This window comes from Phyllobates terribilis, unplaced genomic scaffold (genome assembly GCF_046119375.1).
Source record: "Phyllobates terribilis strain yellow unplaced genomic scaffold, ASM4611937v1 Scaffold_119__1_contigs__length_5224398, whole genome shotgun sequence".
In the NCBI taxonomy this organism is placed as follows: Eukaryota; Metazoa; Chordata; class Amphibia; order Anura; family Dendrobatidae; genus Phyllobates; species Phyllobates terribilis.
In genome coordinates this window covers 3,122,407-3,141,642 of record NW_027362879.1, presented here as the reverse complement: position 1 = coordinate 3,141,642, position 19,236 = coordinate 3,122,407, and the positions used below count along the sequence as shown (strand labels likewise).

Here is a 19,236-nt window from a genome sequence, read left to right as displayed (position 1 = left end):
CTGTATATTTATATTGTTAATGTTATATTTATTAGGATTTCTATATGAAATAGCAAAATTCAGTTATTAACCAACTAAAAGTGTGATGCCAAAATAGATCTCAATCTATCGATAGAGCAAGATACTGATATTAAGACACTACACAGTTTTTCAGCAGTTTTCTGATTTCAGTGTTGATCCTTAAATGCACTTTAGCAGAGCAGGGCAGCGTGGTGGAGCAGGGCAGCGTGGTGGAGCAGGGAAGCGCGGTGGAGCAGGGCAGCGCGGTGGAGCAGGGCAGCGCGATGGAGCAGGGCAGCGCGATGGAGCAGGGCAGCACGGTGGGGCAGGGCAGCGCGGTGGAGCAGGGCAGCGCGGTGGAGCAGTATGGTAATGAACAGTAAAGGCCTGACATTAAACCAGATGCAAGCCTGAATTTATTAATTTATGTGCAATGACAATCTAAAATTATGTCATTCAGTCGAGGCGGAGTAGGAATTTTGTTACACAGCCACCATCTGCCTTTAGCAGTAGTGGCTGAGTGGCATTTAAATAGTTAGGTACACATTGCTTCCCCCCATGAGTTATTATTGCAGCTGTGGGTCTGGTAAAGTCCCCCGTGGCTGCCATGTTGGTCCCCAGTGGCTCCCAATGCGCGGACTGTGTACAGAAGACACTGACTGTATGACTGTATGATGTCAGCCAGGTGCGTTTCATTCTGAAATTCTGCGGCGTTTTAGAGAAATTCATACTTTAATAGACTAGTCGGACAGGCGGGTTCCCGGCGGCTTCTCTCTGCCCGCTGTCTTAGATTGACAGGCCTCTGCCTACGTGATCTATTACTTGTATATGGGGAATTATTTTTGCATAACGAGCTGTGGTTTTTAATGGTGTTTTTTTTTGTGTTTTGGTCACTTTTTGATTTTTTTTTTTATTATGCAGAATAAGTAAAAGCTGCAATTCAGACAGTTTCTCTTTTTTTTTTAATTCTGTTCATCGTGCTACATAAATATTGAAATAGTTTTATACATACAACTTGTTATGAAAATGGTGATACCAAATATGCCAGGTTTGTTTTTCTTCTTTCAAATTAAGCTATTTTTTTATTGGCAGCATTGGCCATTTGGGGATTTTTTTCTTGCATTGTTTAACACTTTTTTTAGACTTTATTTACAGAATAATATAATTAATTATTGAGATAATACAGTGCGGAACCACAAAATTTCACCCAGCATTTCAATTTTTGTTCTCAGATTTTTCATTATAAAGTCTTACTGATAACAGGATTATGACCGCACCCTGAGAGAGGGGATCCGCCCTTCAAGGACAGGAAACCTACAGGCTTAAAAGGTTGGCACCTCTCCTCCGCATCAGTTGGATTACAGCGCGTGATAGGACCTCCATTGGTTGTTGCCAAAACACAAATCTTACCCGCACCACAAATCACAACTAAAACGGTGAACTTATAACACTAGTGAAAGAAGTGCTCACACACACGTGACAGGAGGGATTATAAGGGTGCTGTCATGGGTTCTGAAAAAAATCATAAGACTCACCCATGACGGCACCATGACAGAATTATAGAGAAAATTAAGAATTTAGGGAGGGACCACAGCCTGGAGCACCCTTCTTTCAAAGGTGAGGCCATGCCATCAAATGAAGATTGGCTACTTGTGGATGGTGAATTAGCCCCAGAAAGGAGATTTGGAATCTGCGGGAGGACCCACAAGTCAGTGACAGACATTGTCCTCAACCATGAAAAGCCCCTGACATGATGGTAGTCTTCATAGGAGTCTTCTTACTGCCAACTCAACTGCAAGTAATTCCTTCAAGTTTGAGGAACAAAAAACTCTCTTGTCCCCGTCCAAAAGCCCTGGTTTACTACGTCTACTACGGAGCCCACCTGGACAGATTAGTGACACTCAGCCACCAAAGAAGGGACTGCATTGACATTGGGGATAGCATCAACCTTCCTTCCAGGTGTCCTCTAAAGGAAATGTAATTTCTTAACACATCCTACTGCAAGGCTCTAGTATGGAACTGGGCTCACAAGACTGCCGGAAGGCACAAAGTTAGAAACCTAGAAGGGACATAGCGCTTCTAAGGGACAGGATGGGGAATTTCAGGGCCCTTAACATCTGGCCTCGGATCTTTTCTTTTTTATCGCCTGGGAAATGATACTTCTGCACCTCTGAGTCCAGCAGTAGCCCCAAATATTACTGTATTTTTAGGGGCTCTATCTTTGACTTTTTAAGGTTCAATAGCCAACCTAAACATTCTTAGGTGGATATCACTTCCTGTAACTGACTAGTGCAATGCCAGGTCGAATTGCCTACAACCAGAAAATTATACAAATACAGGATAATCAATACATTCTTCTCCCGGAGACGGGCCATCACCTCTTCTGGGAAGAGTAACTTTATTGCAGATTTTACATATTCCATTTTGAATGAAAGGATTCTCAGGAATTTAATAAAGCCCTTCAAATGTATTATCATCCTGAAAGAGCAGTTTGGTTTCTTGATTAGAAAGAGAGGGGATTAAAATCCCTTCCCTCTTTCTGACACTGAAACTTCTAATAGGACAGCCTTCTGCACCAGCTGAGACTTTGGCCTCTGGGCCCGTTGCCCTGCTGACAAAGACCTAGAGGGAATTACCACGAATCTTCCATGCGGGATTGAGCGGAACTCCATTTCTAGACCGGATTTTATCAGGCCGAGAATCCAACTGTTTCCCGATATTTTTTCCCAGGCCGGGAAGAAGGACGAAAGTCTCCCCCCACCTGGGCTGGAAATCACTGACTTTTTTGGAATCCTGGGAAGAGGTTCCGAACATGAAGCTGCTACCTTTTCTTCTTTGATCTTTCCATTTGTCTTGATCTGTGGAGGTCTTCCTTCAATTCAACCTTCTTTTCCGGAAGGATCGCTTGCAGGCTGGGATGGACAAGTTAGGATATCCCTTTTTAGCATTGCAAGCCTTTTCCAAAGCTGGGCCAAACAGGTGTTCCCCCTCACACGGAATGGCACACAGTCTCATTCTAGCCTGGAGTTTCCCTGGCCAACATTTTAACCATAAGTGTTTGAAATGTCTGCTGACCTTGCCGCTAAACAAACTTGAATCAGCCGAAGCGAAGATAGAAAAGCTGCAGCCCCTCGCATAAGTGGGACAGTGGCCAAGATATTGTGTCTTGACATAGTCTTGACATTGTGTCTTTTAACTGGGTTTCCAGATGATCCAACCAGATGATTAAGGATCTGGCTGTACATGTAACAGCCATTGTTGGCTCTAGAGCACCAGTCAACATCTCCAATGTACATCTAAGCCGCCTTTACTATGGCCGCATCCAGTTTTGGGGCTTTGTCCCTGTTTGACAAGGAAGGCTCATCCAAGGGATATTGTCACGGGTGTGTCGCCACGAAGATCGTCACGATTACACAGCCTGACTTCTCGCAGCTGAGTTTTTGGTGTTTTGTGTTTTTCGGCAGTGAGAGAGTTAACTCTCTCTCTCTGTGCTAGACAAGGTCCAGCCTCGCCCAGCTGCAATCAATGCTGCAGTAGTGGGACTCCTTCAAATGCCTGCCGGTCTGTTAGGGTAGTGTCGGTGAAAGCATTTCATACAGACAAACAGAGCGGATCGTGGTATTTTGGAGTTCTGAGCTAAGTGTATTTGGTGTGGTTTTTCCCTTCCTCGCTTTATCATTTATCTCCTTTCCCGTTGGTGTTCCCTCTGTTGTTGTGGTGTAGTTTTTGTATACAAGGTGGTTTTTGGTTTAACCCTTGTACTGTCTCGTTCATCTAAGTACTGAGTGTTGGCATATTATTTCCTGTTCCCTATTGTTGTGATCGGGGTCCTTCTCAGGACCTCCTGTACGCAGAGACAGCGTGACATTTTCACCGACCCACTAAGATGCTCTCCAGCTACCATGGATCCAGTAGCCGGTCTAGCTCGGCAGTTGCAGAGTTTGTCCATGGAGCTGGCGGACGTTAGGTCCAAGGTTTTGTATCCCCAAGAGCAAGCAGGACCAGAACCTAAAGTAGCTCTCCCTGACAGGTTCACTGGGGGGCGGGACAAGTTTTTTTGTTTTCCGGGAGGCATGCAAGTTGTACTTTCGGCTGCGGCCTCGGTCATCGGGGAGTGAAGAACAAAGGGTGGGAATTGTCATCTCGCTCCTACAAGGGACCCACAATCTTGGGCATTCTCTCTTCCCCCGGGCTCCCCGGCTCTCCAGTCAGTGGATAGGTTTTTTGCAGCTCTGGGTCTCGTATATGATGACCCGGATCGGATCTCCCTTGCTGAATCTAAGTTACGTAGGATCCAGCAGGGAGATCGTCCGACGGAGGAATTCTGTTCGGAGTTCCGTAGGTGGGCCACGGACACCCAGTGGAATGACCCGGCTCTTAGGAGCCAGTTTTGTCAAGGTTTATCCGACAAATTAAAGCATGTTTTGGCACAGTATGACCCTCCCGCGTCACTGGAAGCCGTTATGGCCCTTGCTATTCGCATTGACAGACGGCTTCGGGAGAGGTGCGGGGTAACTCCACCCTCTGTGATGACTCCACCTTCTACAGGTGTTCCTTATATGGAGGGTTCCCTGGTCAGTCCAGAGGAGCCTATGCAATTAGGAGGGACATCATTTCGGGGGAGGGGACCGGTGGTGCGCCATAAGACAGGAAGGTGTTTCTTCTGCGGGAGAAAGGGACATTTTATTGGGGAGTGTCCATCCCGTCCCTTGCAGAGTGAAGAGTCGTCGGAAAACTGTTGATCCCAGGTTGTGTGGTGGACGGCAATCTGGGAGTAGGTATTTCGTCCCTAGGTTCATCTCAGTTTCTCGTACCGGCGGAGGTGGTGGTGGGTACGAGAACTGAGAGGATATCTGTTCTTCTGGATAGTGGTGCCGGGGCTAATCTGGTGGACGCTCGGTTTGCCCGGGTTCAAGGTATGTGATTGAGTGAATTGGCTAAACCCATCCCCATATTCTCGATTGATGCCAGGCCCCTCGGTCAGGGAAGTTTTTTGCAATCTGTGCATAACGTAAAACTTCAAGTGGGGGCTATACATAAAGAACTGTTGTCTTGCTACGTATTGGAGGGTCTTTCCACTCCTATAGTGTTGGGCCTTCCTTGGTTAATTATGCATAACCCGGTTATTAATTGGCAATCCAGAGAGATAAGCCAATGGAGTAAATTCTGTAATAAAAACTGCATGAATACGGTCATCGGTGCGGTTACTCCTAGGGTCTTACCTCCATTTCTGGCGGACTTTGAGGATGTACTCTCGGAGAAAGGGTGTCAGGAACTACCTCCTCATCGCGAGTATGACTGTTCTGTAAAACTGCTCCCTGAGGCCAAGTTACCTAAAGCTAGGTTGTATAACCTTTCTGGTCCTGAGAGGCAGGCCATGAAGGATTATATTTCTGAAAGTCTGGCTAAGGGGCATATTAGACCTTCATCTTCCCCGGTGGCCGCGGGGTTCTTCTTTGTGAAGAAGAAAGATGGAGGCCTACGCCCTTGCCTGGATTTCGGTGAACTTAATCGGATTAAGGTCCGAGATCCGTATTTGCTCCCACTTATTCCCGATCTCTTTAATCAGATCGTGGGCGCCAAATGGTTCTCTAAGTTGGATCTCGGGGGGCGTACAATCTGATTAGGATGAAGGAGGGGGATGAGTGGAAGACGGCGTTTAACACTCCGGAGGGGCATTATGAGAACCTTGTCATGCCATTCGGTCTGACTAATGCCCCGGCGGTGTTCCAACACTTTGTTAATGACATTTTTCGCCGCCTGGTGGGACAGTTTGTTGTCATATATCTGGATGATATCTTAATTTACTCGCCGGATCTGGTGTCTCATCAGGAGCACGTTAGGCAGGTGTTACAGATCTTGCGGGATAATAAACTGTATGCCAAATGGGAAAAGTGTGTGTTCGCCGTACAGGAACTCCAGGCTTCCTGGTTTCAGCGTCCGGTTTTCGTATGGACCCTGGGAAAGTGCGGGCAGTTCTTGAGTGGGATCTGCCATAGAATCTTAAGGCACTACAACGTTTCCTGGGGTTTGCTAATTATTACCGGAAGTTCATTCGTAATTTCTCGTCCATGGTTAAACCTCTCATAGACATGACAAAAAAGGGGACGGATTTTTCTAGGTGGTCTGACAAGGCTTGTCAAGCTTTCTCCTCCTTGAAAAAAGTTTTGCCTCGGCACCCATAATCATTCAACCTGATGCGTCACAGCCATTCATTGTAGAGGTAGACGCTTCCGAGGTAGGGGTGGGAGCAGTATTGTCACAAGGTTCGTCCCCTGGTAAGTGGCATCCGTGCGCCTTTTTCTCTAAAAAATTGTCGTCCGCTGAGAGGAATTACGATGTCGGCAATAGGGAACTCTTGGCCATTAAGCTAGCTTTTGAGGAGTGGCGCCATTTTTTGGAGGGGGCAGTCCATCCGGTCACCGTCATCACCGATCACAAGAACCTGCTATATCTGGAGTCCGCAAAACGTCTGAATCCCAGACAAGCCAGGTGGTCGTTGTTTTTTACCAGGTTTAATTTTGTCGTTACATATCGTCCTGGGTCAAAAAATGTGAAGGCGGATGCCTTATCTCGTAGTTTCCCTGGGGCCGGGAATACGGATGACCCGGTTCCTATCCTTCAAGAGGGGGTGGTGGTGTCGGTAGTATGCTCTGAGCTTGAGGAGGAGGTATTGGAGGCTCAGGGGGATGCCCCTGTTGGACCTCCAGGGAGACTGTTTGTTCCAGATCAGTTACGACAAAAGGTGATCGAGGCACACCATAACTCAGCTTTGGCAAGACACCCAGGGAGTAAAGCAACTGTGGATCTACTCTCGCGTCGGTTTTGGTGGCCTAACTTACATATAGAGGTGGTAAATTTTGTTGCGTCCTGTGGGGTTTGTGCGTGCTCTAAGACCCCACATACCCGTCCGTCTGGGGCCATCTTACCTTTGAAGATCCCGGAGCGTCCTTGGACTCATCTGTCTATGGACTTTATTACGGACCTCCTGCCGTCTTCGGGTAAAACGGTCATTCTCGTTGTAGTAGACAGGTTCAGCAAGATGGCACATTTTATCGCTCTTCCTGCTCTTCCAAATGCTAAAACTCTTGCGCAGGTGTTCATTGGGGAGATTGTGAGGCTTCACGGTGTGGTGTCGGATCGGGGGTCTCAGTTTGTGTCCAAGTTCTGGAAGGCATTTTGTACTCGGCGGGGGATGCATTTATCGTTCTCATCGGCTTTTCATCCTCAGACCAATGGTAGACGGAACGTCTGAACCAGAGTTTGGAGACATATCTCCAGTGTTTTGTGTCAGAGAACCAGGAGGACTGGGCTTCTTTCTTACCTCTGGCAGAGTTTGCTCTTAATAATAGGCGGAGCGAGTCCACTGGTAAGTCCCCGTTTTTTGGGGCATATGGTTTTCACCCCCAGTTTTGTACTTTCAGTAGGGGGGCTCTTCGGGGGTTCCTGAGGAGGAACGATTTTCCTCATCACTCACTTCAGTATGGAGAGGGGTGCTGAAGAATCTGAATACTATGGGGAACCGATACAAACGTATGGCTGATAGGAGGAGAGTGTCTGGTCCGGACCTAAGTGTGAACGATCGGGTATGGTTGTCTACCAGGTATATAAAACTTAAGGTTTCCTCCTGGAAACTGGGTCCCAGGTTCATCGGGCCATACAGGATCAGTTCTATAATTAATCCAGTGGCATTCCATCTTGACCTCCCCCCTACGTTTAAAATTCACAATGTGTTCCACAGATCGTTGCTTAAGAGGTATGTGGCGCCGGTGATACCGTCACCTTTACCTCCCCCTCCAGTGGTGGTCAATGGTAACTTGGAGTTCCAGGTATCAAAGGTCATCGATTCACGCTTTAATCGCCGGTCCCTTCAGTACCTGGTTCATTGGAAGGGGTATGGTCCTGAGGAGAGGATGTGGGTTCCTGCGTCGGATATTAACGCAGACCGATTAGTTCGGGCCTTCCACACGACTCACCCGGATAAACCTGGCCCTGAGGGTCCGGAGGCCCCTCGTAGAAGGGGGGGTACTGTCACGGGTGTGTCGCCACGAAGATCATCACGATTACACAGCCTGACTTCTCGCAGCTGAGTTTTTGGTGTTTTGTGTTTTTCGGCAGTGAGGGAGTTAACTCTCTCTCTCTGTGCTAGACGAGGTCCAGCCTCGCCCAGCTGCAATCAATTCTGCAGTAGTGGGACTCCTTCAAATGCCTGCCGGTCTGTTAGGGAAGTGTCGGTGAAAGCATTTCATACAGACAAACAGAGCGGATCGTGGTATTTTGGAGTTCTGAGCTAAGTGTATTTGGTGTGGTTTTTCCCTTCCTCGCTTTATCATTTATCTCCTTTCCCGTTGGTGTTCCCTCTGTTGTTGTGGTGTAGTTTTTGTATGCAAGGTGGTTTTTGTTTTAACCCTTGTACTGTCTCGTTCGTCTAAGTACTGAGTGTTGGCATATTATTTCCTGTTCCCTATTGTTGTGATCGGGGTCCTTCTCAGGACTAGATTACTGAGGTGCAGGGATCCTCAGGAGGTAGGGGTTACGCTGGCGGCCTGGACCTCTGTACCTTTAACAGTACCTCCAGGTAGAGGGATTAGTCAGGGCCCCAGCTTAGTTTCAGTTTAGGCCCCAGACCTCCTGTACGCAGAGACAGCGTGACAGATATCTCCTCTTAATTGATGGGGAAAGGGAGCCTCTCTTTTCCATTCCCTCTAAATTATTTTTTCATTCATAGGAAATGACCTATGCTTTTTTTGTTCCAAGCCTCCAAACATAATGTCCTGAACTGATTTCTCGAGTTTGGACTCGACTATCCCCATTGTGGTCCAAACTGCCTTTACGAGTTTGTCCATCTCATCTATAGGAAAACAAAGATGGCCAGCATTACCGTCTGAGGAGGATTCGTCATCATTATTTGAAAAGCTAGACACATGCAACCCCGGGACCACTGGCTAGCCCTTTTACTCTTCTTACCTCTATGAACCTCTTCCTGGGAAAGGGATTTAAGGGACTTCCGCCATGATAATTGATCTTAAATCGGTGGCAGAGTTAGTGGTCTCCTCCGCTACTGTCTGCTCTATACAATACTGGCAAAGTTTTTTTTTGGTTGGAGTCAGGCAGTAGATTTCTGCAAAGTGCACACTCCTTGTGCTTAGACTTTGCTGTACACTTCTTTCCCTGGCAATAACTGACAAAAAAGGGAAAGGCTACATCACTGAGTGAGCTTTCACAAAGATCACTTACCAGTGTGAGGCAATCATATAGTACGAGATTTAGAGGGGAACCCACCTCAGCCAAAAGACCATCTTTAGAGGCCGAAAACGTGTCTACTTTCCTGGAGCTCCTCTGTCTGGATTCGCCACTGCCTGCAGACCTCTGTCTCTCACAGACACTGCCACCAAAACTACTGCTACGGGGTCGACGCTGCTCCGCCTGCTTCTGGGGCTTCTTATCAGGCTGCTGCTGCTCAGTGATATCCGTTATTCTGGAGGGAACAATGAGCAAGGAAGCACCGATCCATGCTCCTGCCGTCATTTAGATGCCGGAGAAACGCTATTCCCCACCTCTCCAGACCCTTCCGGAACCCCCGGTTCCCACACACTTCCGGTCAAGCGGCTCACGCTTCATCCAGGCATGCCCCAGTTGTGCAATCTGGTCATGCCCTGGCCGCTGCTAAAATGCTGTTCAGGCGCATCCTGGCATCGAACATGCCTTCTTCGCATCAGAGAGGCGCGCCTTCAGACCGGAAAACGCCAGCTGGCGTGAATTCCAAGGAAGCAATGCACATGCAGCTGCCCTGTATCTCGCTTCCAGGCACGTGCCAACACCCGATGAGCCACGCTATCCTCGCCCAGGATGCTGCTCACCTGCGCCCGCACACAACCGTGAAAGTCCTCCTGGACCCACTGTGGTGCTTCTAGGGACCCTGGACTGGCCAAGGCAGGGAAAATACCGCTGCCTGAACCGTCCGTCTGGGCCTGGGAAATGATCTTCCGGTACAAAGGTTCACTCATCAAGGACAGGAAAACAACTGATCTGTGGGAGAGGTGCTGCCCTTTTAAGCCTGTGGGTATCCTGTCCTTGGAGGACGAATCCCCTCTTGTGGTGCTGTCATGGGTGATCGATAAAATTCATTTTATATAATTCATCAATTATATTTTATTTTACATAATGCATCTGTGGCGCCCCTGCGGGTTCAGTCGCCACAGGGGTACTGCATCTCACCCAGAGGTGTGGTATCTCACGCTCAGGTAAGGAAGGAGTACTGCCCAGGACCCTAACACCTCCATCCAACACTACACTACTCCAGACCGGCAGGAGGTGCATGATGCGTCGCTTCCTGCTGAGCCCTGTCCGTGGCTGGAGTGGGGGGAACCAAAGTGAGGGGGAACCATGTAGTGGGTGTAGGTGGAGGAAGAAGTTCAGGGGAGCACTTGTTAGGGATAGTATATAGAGAGAAACCATCTTGAAGAGATCAGGTCAGTCAGAGGAGGACAGTGAGAGGAGCAGGAGCTCTGTAGAAGCTCTGCTCTGGAGGAGGGCCTAGCCAGAGAAGCACAAGGCTGGAGAGAGAGAGAGAGGAGCAGGAAAGGAATGTGGAATGGACCCCAGGGGTACGGGTAGTGCTGGAGGCCACCCGTACGCCCGAATCTGCCAGGAGGTGGAGGGGTCAGGTCGCACAGAGAGGACCGGTCCCTAAACTAGCAGAGTTCTTTAAGCCTCAACTAGGAAACCGGAGGCTGCAGTATTTCAGGTACTGTAGCCACAAGCCACATCTAATCACCAGAAAGGTGGCCATAGAGGACCCAGGGGACAGAGAAGACATCGCCCGGCAAGGTCCACGGCCACTGGCCTGAGACACTGGGTGTGAGGTGCAGGGAGACGGCCAGAGGGAACACACAGAAGGGGGTCCCGTTACGTACTCCGGAGAGACCTGGGAGCTTGCTGAACCCCTCCCTGAGTAAGCACAGAACGCCGTGGGAAGTTACTTTAGTACTGGTAACTGGAAGTCTAAGAAACAGTGAGTAAACCCTGAGGACTGCACCTTACTGTCTCTGTGATCATTATCTGCGCCATCCTCTGCACTACACCATAACAGCAACATCTACACTGCCCTGGAGCTAAGCTCTACCTGTGGAGAGCTGAACCAACTCTGCTGCATTACCAACACCTCCAGAGGACCTGCTCCGCAGCGGCGGCTCCCTTTAGCCGCATACCACAGGTGGCGTCACAAACTGTATCTAAGAACTATAAATCCCCTGTAAATATTCCCTGTAAATATTCCCCTTTTGATTAACCGCCCTGGGTCACGGACCGGGTCACCGCCACTGTGACATCTCCCCTAGCAACGACCGGCCCGGCACCGTGTACCCCACGGCCCAGGGGGCGCGTCACATCTAGTAGTGCGGGCCTAGGTAAAATAGGAGGCAGGTCAGTGAAGGCACAGTGAGCTGCCATAAGAGCATACAGATGAATATGTAAGCAGCGCACCAGATAGAGCGCCTCTTACAGGCCGCCCCGAAGCATATCATTATCTCCAAACTGAAAGTAAAGATTACACAAGAACCACAAGATTTCATCAACCAAGGTATCGTATTAACCAGTGTAATGTCACCCACCAGACAGTGTATGTATTTTACTGAGCACAATCCTGCTGACAGGTGCGCTTTAAGTTGACCAACTCATTCCAGATATTTTTGACCTGCAGCACTTGCCACAAGAATAGTATCCATGTCGGTGTAACATAAAAGTCATTTAAGTGGCAGTATTCTTTAACCCCTTTACCCCCGAAGGCTGTTTGCACGTTAATGACAGGCAAATTTTTACAGTTCTGACCCAGTGTCACTTTATGAGGTAATAACTCTGGGACTCTTCAGCGAATCCCACTGATACCAAGACTGTTTTTTCATGACATATTGTACTTCATGATAGTGGCAACATTTATTCGATATCACTTGCGTTTATTTGTGAAAAAAAAATCTGAAAATTTGTCAGAAAATTTTGAAAATTTCGCAATTTTCTAAATTTGAATTTTCATGCCCTTAAATCAGAGAAATATTTTACACAAAATAGTTAATAAATAATATTTACCACATGTCTACTTTACATCAGCACAATTTTGGAACCAAATTTTTTTTTTTGTTAGGAAGTTATAAGGGTTAATAGTTGACCAGCGATTTCTCATTTTTCCAACAAAATTTACAAAACCATTTTTTTTTTAGGGACCACATCACATTTGAAGTGATTTTGAGGGGTCTTTATGACAGAAAATACCTAAAAGTGACACCATTCTAAAAACTGTTCCCCTCAAGGTGCTCAAAACCACATTCAAAAAGTTTATTAACCCTTCAGGTGCTTCACAGGAATTTTTGGAATGTGGAAGAAAACAATGAACATTTAACTTTTTTTACACAAAAATGTTAATTTAGACCCAAATTTATTTATTTTCGCAAGGGTTGACTGGAAAAAATTGACCGCAAAATTTGTTGTGCAATTTTTCCTGAGCACGCCGATACCACATATGTGGGGGAAATCCACTGTTTGGGCGCACTGCAGTTTTAAGAAGGGAAGATGCGCCATTTGACTTCTTGAATGTAAAATTTGCTTAAATAATTATCAGATGCCATGTCGCGTTTGGAGAGTCCCTGAAGTGCCGAAACAGTGGAAACTGCCCACAACGGACCCTATTTTCGAAACTAGACCCCTCAAGGAACCTCTCTAGATGTGTGCTGAGCACTCTGAACCCCCAGGTGCTTCACAGAAGTTTATAACGTAGAGCCATGAAAATAAAAAAAAAAATAACTTTTTCCGCAAAAATTATCTTTTAGCCCCAATTTTTTTATTTTCACAGGGGTAAGAGGAGAAAATTGACCCCCAAAACTGTTATGCAATTTCTTCTGAGTACGCAGATACCACATATATGGGGAAAGTACACTGGGCGCACGGCATGGTTCAGAAGGAGAGGAGCACTGTGTGACTTTTTGAACTCAAAATTGGCTAGAATCAAGAGGGGACGCCATGTAGTGTTTGGGGAACCCCTGATGCGCCTATATAGTGGAAACCCCCCAAGTGACCCCATTTTGAAAACTAGACCTCTTAAGGATTTTATCAAGGGGTATGGTGAACATTTTGAGCCCAGACGTACGACACAGAATTTGATAACATTAGGTCATCATATTGAATAAGTTGTCATTAGTCTTGAGTGCAAGTGCTCGCTACTTGAGTTTGCATCGGGTACTCGGGTATGCACCATGTATCGCGGGTGCTCGAGTAACATGTGCAAGGCCCCGCATGTTTCACGGTTGTTGTTAAGACACCCAAAAAAACATGTGGGGATCGCTCGTGCATGGCAGGCAATCCCCGCAAGTTTTTTTTGGCCGCGAAGCATATGGGGCAGAAACTCGAGCATGTCACCAGAGCACCCGCTTTACTCGGTGTATACTCGAGCACCCGATGAAAACTCAAGTAGCGAGCACTTGTGCTCAACACTAGTCATCATTTTTTTCTTTATTTTTAAAAAAATCATAACCCCAACACAACCCTACCCAACCCTAACACAACCCTAACCCTAAGCCTAGCACAGTCCAAGCACAACCCTAACCATAACACAAACCTAACCCTAGCACAACCCTAACCCAACCCTAACCCTAGCACAACCCTAACCCTAGCACAACCCTAACCCTAGCACAACCTTAACCCTAGCACAACCCTAACCCTAGCACAACCCTAACCCTAGCACAACCCTAAACCTAGTACAACCCTAAACCTAGCACAACCTTAACCCTAGCACAACCCTAACTCTAGAGTTTATTTTTTTCACCGTTCCTCGTGCGGTATAAGTGATTAGACAACTTTATTCTTCAGGTCGGTGCGATTACAGCGATACCAGATTCATATCGAGTTTCTATATTTGGCAGCTGTCACACCCTAAAGGGCAGAAAAATATTTTTTCCATATTTCGGCTGAAGAGTCATGTAAGGGCTTGTTTTTTTGCGGCACAAGTTGACGCTTTTCTTGGTTCCGTTTTCGGGCACATGACATTTTCTGATCACTTTCTATTCTGATTTTTGGGAGGCAGAATAAACAAAAACCAACAATTCAGGAATTGCTTTTTGTTTTTTTGTTTTTTTTATGCCATTCCACGTGTGGTAAAATTTATTCTTCGGGTTAGTACGTTTACAGCGGTACCACATTTATATTGTTTTTTATGGTTTGGGGCTTTTATACAATAAAAACTATTTTATAGAAAAAAATATTTTTTGTATCGCTTTATTCTGAGGGCTATAACTTTTATTTTTCGGCTGATGGAGCTGTATGGCGGCTTGTTTTTTGCAGGACAAGATGACGTTTTCAGCGGTACTATTTTTAATAACATTCGTCTTTTTTATCGCGTTTTATTTCATTTTTTGTTTGGCGGTATGATGATGAAGCATCATTTTTTTCTTCGTTTTTTATTTTTTTACCGTGTTCACTATAAGGGTTAACTAGTGGGACCGTTTTATAGGTCAGGTCGTTCCGGATGTGGCGATACCAAATGTGTGTACTTTTAATGTGGTGGTTTTTTTATAATAATATTTATTTATGAGTGCAGTATATTTTTATTTTTTCATTATTTTTATTTTTTTTTTATATATTTTTACAATTTTTAATTTTATTTTTCCCCACTTTCTGGCACTTTTTTAATTACTTTTACCCTTTGTCCCACTATGGGACTTTCACTTTTTGCAGCCTGATCACTTGCATAGCATAGAGATGCAGGAGCATCTCTGTGCTATGCAGGCTGTCAGTCCTGCACTGGCACAAGTTAGTTAGAACGTGCACTGAGAACGATCTAACTAACTTGCTGATGCCTGGTGACCCGGATGTCGTCATGACGACATCAGGTCATCATGGCAACTACCAGACCCAGCAGACACAGCGCGGGATCCCGGATACAAGGTAAGAGGGGTTACGTCCCCTTGCTCCCGGAATGCTGCAATCGACTTCGATCGCAGCATTTTGGGGATTAATGTGCCACTGTGGGATCGCTCCTGGCACATATTACCGGGTGTTAGCCAAAAGGCCCAGGGCACAGGGACGTACTATTACTGACATTGTCAGTAAGGGGTTAATAAACAATTAATAGAGAGATTACAAATCCGGACAGGACACAGATTATTACATGTAATACATTTTTTTTTTAATCTGAGACTTCTCTGCATTTAGTGGTTACTACTCACCTGGGTAGTCATATGTAGGAATCTCATCTTTACACCACTCATCACCCCTCACATATGTCTCTGTAGTATTAATATGGGTCAGATCTTCACCCTGAAACAAATATTGTAAAAGTCACAGACAGATGATGGAGAAGTCCCATCTATGATCAGCTCTAATCCTGCCATCTCCACCGTTCTCATTACACAAGTATAAAACATATAATACTGGTGGATAAAACAAGACTGAACACAAGACCTTCACAGCCGTCTACACATCATAGGGGAGATCTCATGACACCTTCTCTCCATCTACCTGATGATCCTGAGGAACATTGGGGTCTTCTTGTTTACAGTCCTGTGGAAGAAGAGGACGGGGACATCTCTCTGGTGTTGTCCTCTTACTGGATAGATCTGGAGGAAACACATACAAGGACTGAATTCATTCTTTACATACAGATAATTATAGGCCGTGTGTATTCAGTCCTGTCTATTACCTGGTGATGTGAGGGGCTGGGGAACCTCCATCATGATGTCCTTGTACAGATCTTTGTGTCCTTCTAAATACTCCCACTCCTCCATGGAGAAATAGACAGCGACATCCTGACATCTTATAGGAACCTGACACATACAATGATACAGTCATCGCCCCTATCCCTTCATAGCGTTACTGTATAATGTCCCAGCATTCACAGCAGTGTTACCTCTCCAGTCAGCAGCTCAATCATCTTGTAGGTGAGTTCTGGGATCTTCTGCTCATTGATGTCCTCATGTATCAGGGGGTGAGGTGGAGGCTCTGTGATTGGGTTCAGGGGTCTTCCACATCCCTCAGACACAGGGACCTGACAGCGCTCACTAGAGGTCTTCTTCACTACTATGTAATCCTGGTTATGGAGAGACACATTAATAAATCTCACTACAGACATTTCCAGAGTACTCACCTCTCCAGTTCTGTCCATCTGTTATTCCCATAGATAAGAATGATGGAATGTGACGTCATCAGAATCTCTCACCTCTCCAGTAAGCCGGAAGAGGATCTCTAGGGTGAGGTGGAATATCCTCTCGGCCATCTTCTTCTTCTCCTTCTCCTTCTCCATCCACTAAGGTTTAAGGTAAATTTTCTAGAAGATGGAAGATAATGATGAGAACGACTGAATCTACAGGATCCTAAATGGAAGGAAGATGGCTGCTCGGTGCGCCCAGGAGCTGTGATGAGGTCACAGGAGGGGAGGAGTCAGGGGTCACATGATCAGGGGCCTCAGTGGATGCAGGACTCTGCTGTGCTGGTTGTCATGGTGCTGGATGAGCTGAAGTTTATGTGTGGGGTCAGGAGGGGTTTACAGTGTGGATGTAGCAGAGCCGCGTGTGTACGAGGTGTACGGAGCAGAGCCGGGCGTGTACGAGGTGTACGGAGCAGAGCCGCGCGTGTACGAGGTGTACGGAGCGGAGCCGCGTGTGTACGAGGTGTACGGAGCGGAGCCGCGCGTGTACGAGGTGTACGGAGCAGAGCCGCGCGTGTACGAGGTGTACGGAGCAGAGCCGCGTGTGTACGAGGTGTACGGAGCAGAGCCGCGTGTGTACGAGGTGTACGGAGCAGAGCCGCGTGTGTACGAGGTGTACGGAGCAGAGCCGCGTGTGTACGAGGTGTACGGAGCAGAGCCGCGTGTGTACGAGGTGTAGGGAGCGGAGCCGCGTGTGTACGAGGTGTACGGAGCAGAGCCGTGTGTGTACGAGGTGTACAGAGCGGAGCCGCGTGTGTACGAGGTGTACGGAGCGGAGCCGCGTGTGTACGAGGTGTACGGAGAGGAGTATCCCGAGTTATCTATCTGCACCATCTGAATAGAGCGAGTTCTGTGTCACTAAGATGAATGATGATGGGAGTGTATGAAGCTGTCAGTTTCTATGCACCTTCACTTACCTCACTATGGCTGTATACATGTGTGTATGTATTTCAGCCATTAACTCCTTGTTCGGTCTAAGATGATGTAAGGTGGCTTTCGGACACACAGTTGATGGGAGGTATATATCACAGAGGTGGTTGTCCTAGACCAGGGGTCTCAAACTCAGCTGGGCATATGGGCCGCACATGGAAAAACATTTAATTTGGGGGGCCGCATTATTTGCATGACAAAGTGACATTTTTAGTGATACCATTTTATTTTCTATACACCTTTTGAACTGGTCCTCATCTTGCAGACATGGTCTCCCCTCCAGGTCCCCCATATTGCAGACATGGTCTCCCCTCCAGGTCCGCCATATTGCAGACATGGTCTCCCCTCCAGGTCCCCCATATTGCAGACATGGTCCCCCATCCAGGTCCCCATCCAGCAGACATGGTCTCCCATCCAGGTCCTCCATATTGCCGACATGGTCCCCCATATTGCAGACATGGTCCCCCATCCAGGTCCCCCATATTGCAGACGTGGCCTTCATATTGCAGACATGGTCCCCCATCCAACAGACATGGTCTTCCATCCAGGTCCTCCATATTGCAGACATGGTCCCCCATATTGCCGACATGGTCCCCCATATTGCAGACATGGTCCCCCATCCAGGTCCCCCTTATTGCAGACATGGCCTTCATATTGCAGACATGGTCCCCATATTGCAGACATGGTCTCCCATCCAGGTCCCCCATATCGCAGACATGGCCTTCATATTGCAGACATGGTCCCCCATCCAGGTCCCCCCATATTGCAGACATGATCCCCCATCCAGGTACCCCATATTGCAGACATGGTCCCCCATATTACAGACATGGTCCCCCATCCTGGTCCTTATGTTGCAGACATGTCCCCCATACAGGTCCCCATGTTGCAGACATGTCCCCCATCCAGGTGTCCCCCCCATACTGTGCACAGGGCCGCCCCCCCCCCCATACTGCGCACAGGGTCCCCGTCCCCCCATATTGCACTCAGGGTCCCCCTCCCCCCATACAGCGCTCAGGGTCCCAGCCCACCCCATACAGCGCTCAGGATCCCAGTCCCCCCCATACTGCGCTCAGGGTCCCCGTCCCCCGCCATAGAGCGCTCATGGTCCCCGTCCCCCCATACTGCACTCAGGGTCCCCCCACATACTGCGCTCATGGTCCCCGTCCCCCCATACTGCGCTCAGGGTCCTCGTCCCCCCATACTGCGCTCAGGGTCCCCGTCCCCCCATACTGCACACGGTGCCCCCCTCCATATACTGAGCACAGGTCCCCTGTGCTGTATTTCACATGACAGAGAAAAAAAAATATATATATTCTCACCTGTCCTCCGTTCCCTCGGCGTCCTTTCTGCACCTGTGGCCCGCAGGCACAGACCCCGTAACGATCGCGGCTTTCTCCAGCAGCCGCCGATATCAGCGCTGTATTGCAGTGTATTGCCGCGCAGAGACCGGCTCTCTGCACAGCAATACCAGTGCCAGCCGCCAACCTATCAGAGGCCAGCAGCTGACATCTGTACATGGCAGTGATGTCATACGCCGCCGCGCTGGGACGCAGAGGTCAGGCCGGTGGCTGGCACTGATATTGCTGTGCAGAGAGACGGTCTCTGCGCCGCAATACACTGTACTACAGCACTGATATCGGCGGCTGCTGGAGAGAGCCGCGATCATTATGGGGTCTATGTGCCTGCGGGCCGCAAGAAGCAGCCGGAGGGGCCGCATCGGGCCGCGTGTTTGAGACCCCTAGACTGTCTCTAAAGTGCCCTTGTTAGAACTGTTTACTTTGTTTTGCCTCCATTGAATGCCGTTTATTTTCCTTTGCTTGTGATGTGGTTTATGAAGAACCAATAACCCAGCAAGGACATATAAATGGAAACAGTTCCCGTGTTACCTCACCACGCACCCAAGTGAGTAGCATTCCCACAATGGGTGTTAGAAATACGGGCAGAGTTCCCAGGGAACACGTGTGACTGCTACAGAGGTACTGCATGCCCTGGACGAAGGCGGCCATAAGCCAGCAAATAACATCAGATAGCATGGAGAACCTAGTGAAACACCTGGTACAAGCCCAGCTGTAGCAGCAGTACCGACAACAGCTGGCGCAACAGAAGACAAATAAGCT

The 19,236-nt window shown here is 47.9% G+C and overlaps 2 protein-coding genes across 2 annotated transcripts in view; both read right to left on the bottom strand.

Moving 5' to 3' along the window:
• The window catches only part of LOC141201572 (uncharacterized), a 935,513-nt gene that overhangs the window by 887,251 nt on the left and 29,026 nt on the right, over positions 1 to 19,236 (bottom strand). The window lies entirely within an intron of this gene.
• The window catches only part of LOC141201554 (uncharacterized), a 28,127-nt gene that overhangs the window by 1,876 nt on the left and 7,015 nt on the right, over positions 1 to 19,236 (bottom strand). The window contains exons 3-6 of the mRNA XM_073663550.1: positions 15,893 to 16,000; positions 15,686 to 15,809; positions 15,505 to 15,602; positions 15,213 to 15,303 (exon numbers count right to left, since the gene is read on the bottom strand). Coding sequence (XP_073519651.1) covers positions 15,213 to 15,303; positions 15,505 to 15,602; positions 15,686 to 15,809; positions 15,893 to 16,000 — 421 coding nt within the window. The remainder of the gene's footprint in view (positions 1 to 15,212; positions 15,304 to 15,504; positions 15,603 to 15,685; positions 15,810 to 15,892; positions 16,001 to 19,236) is intronic.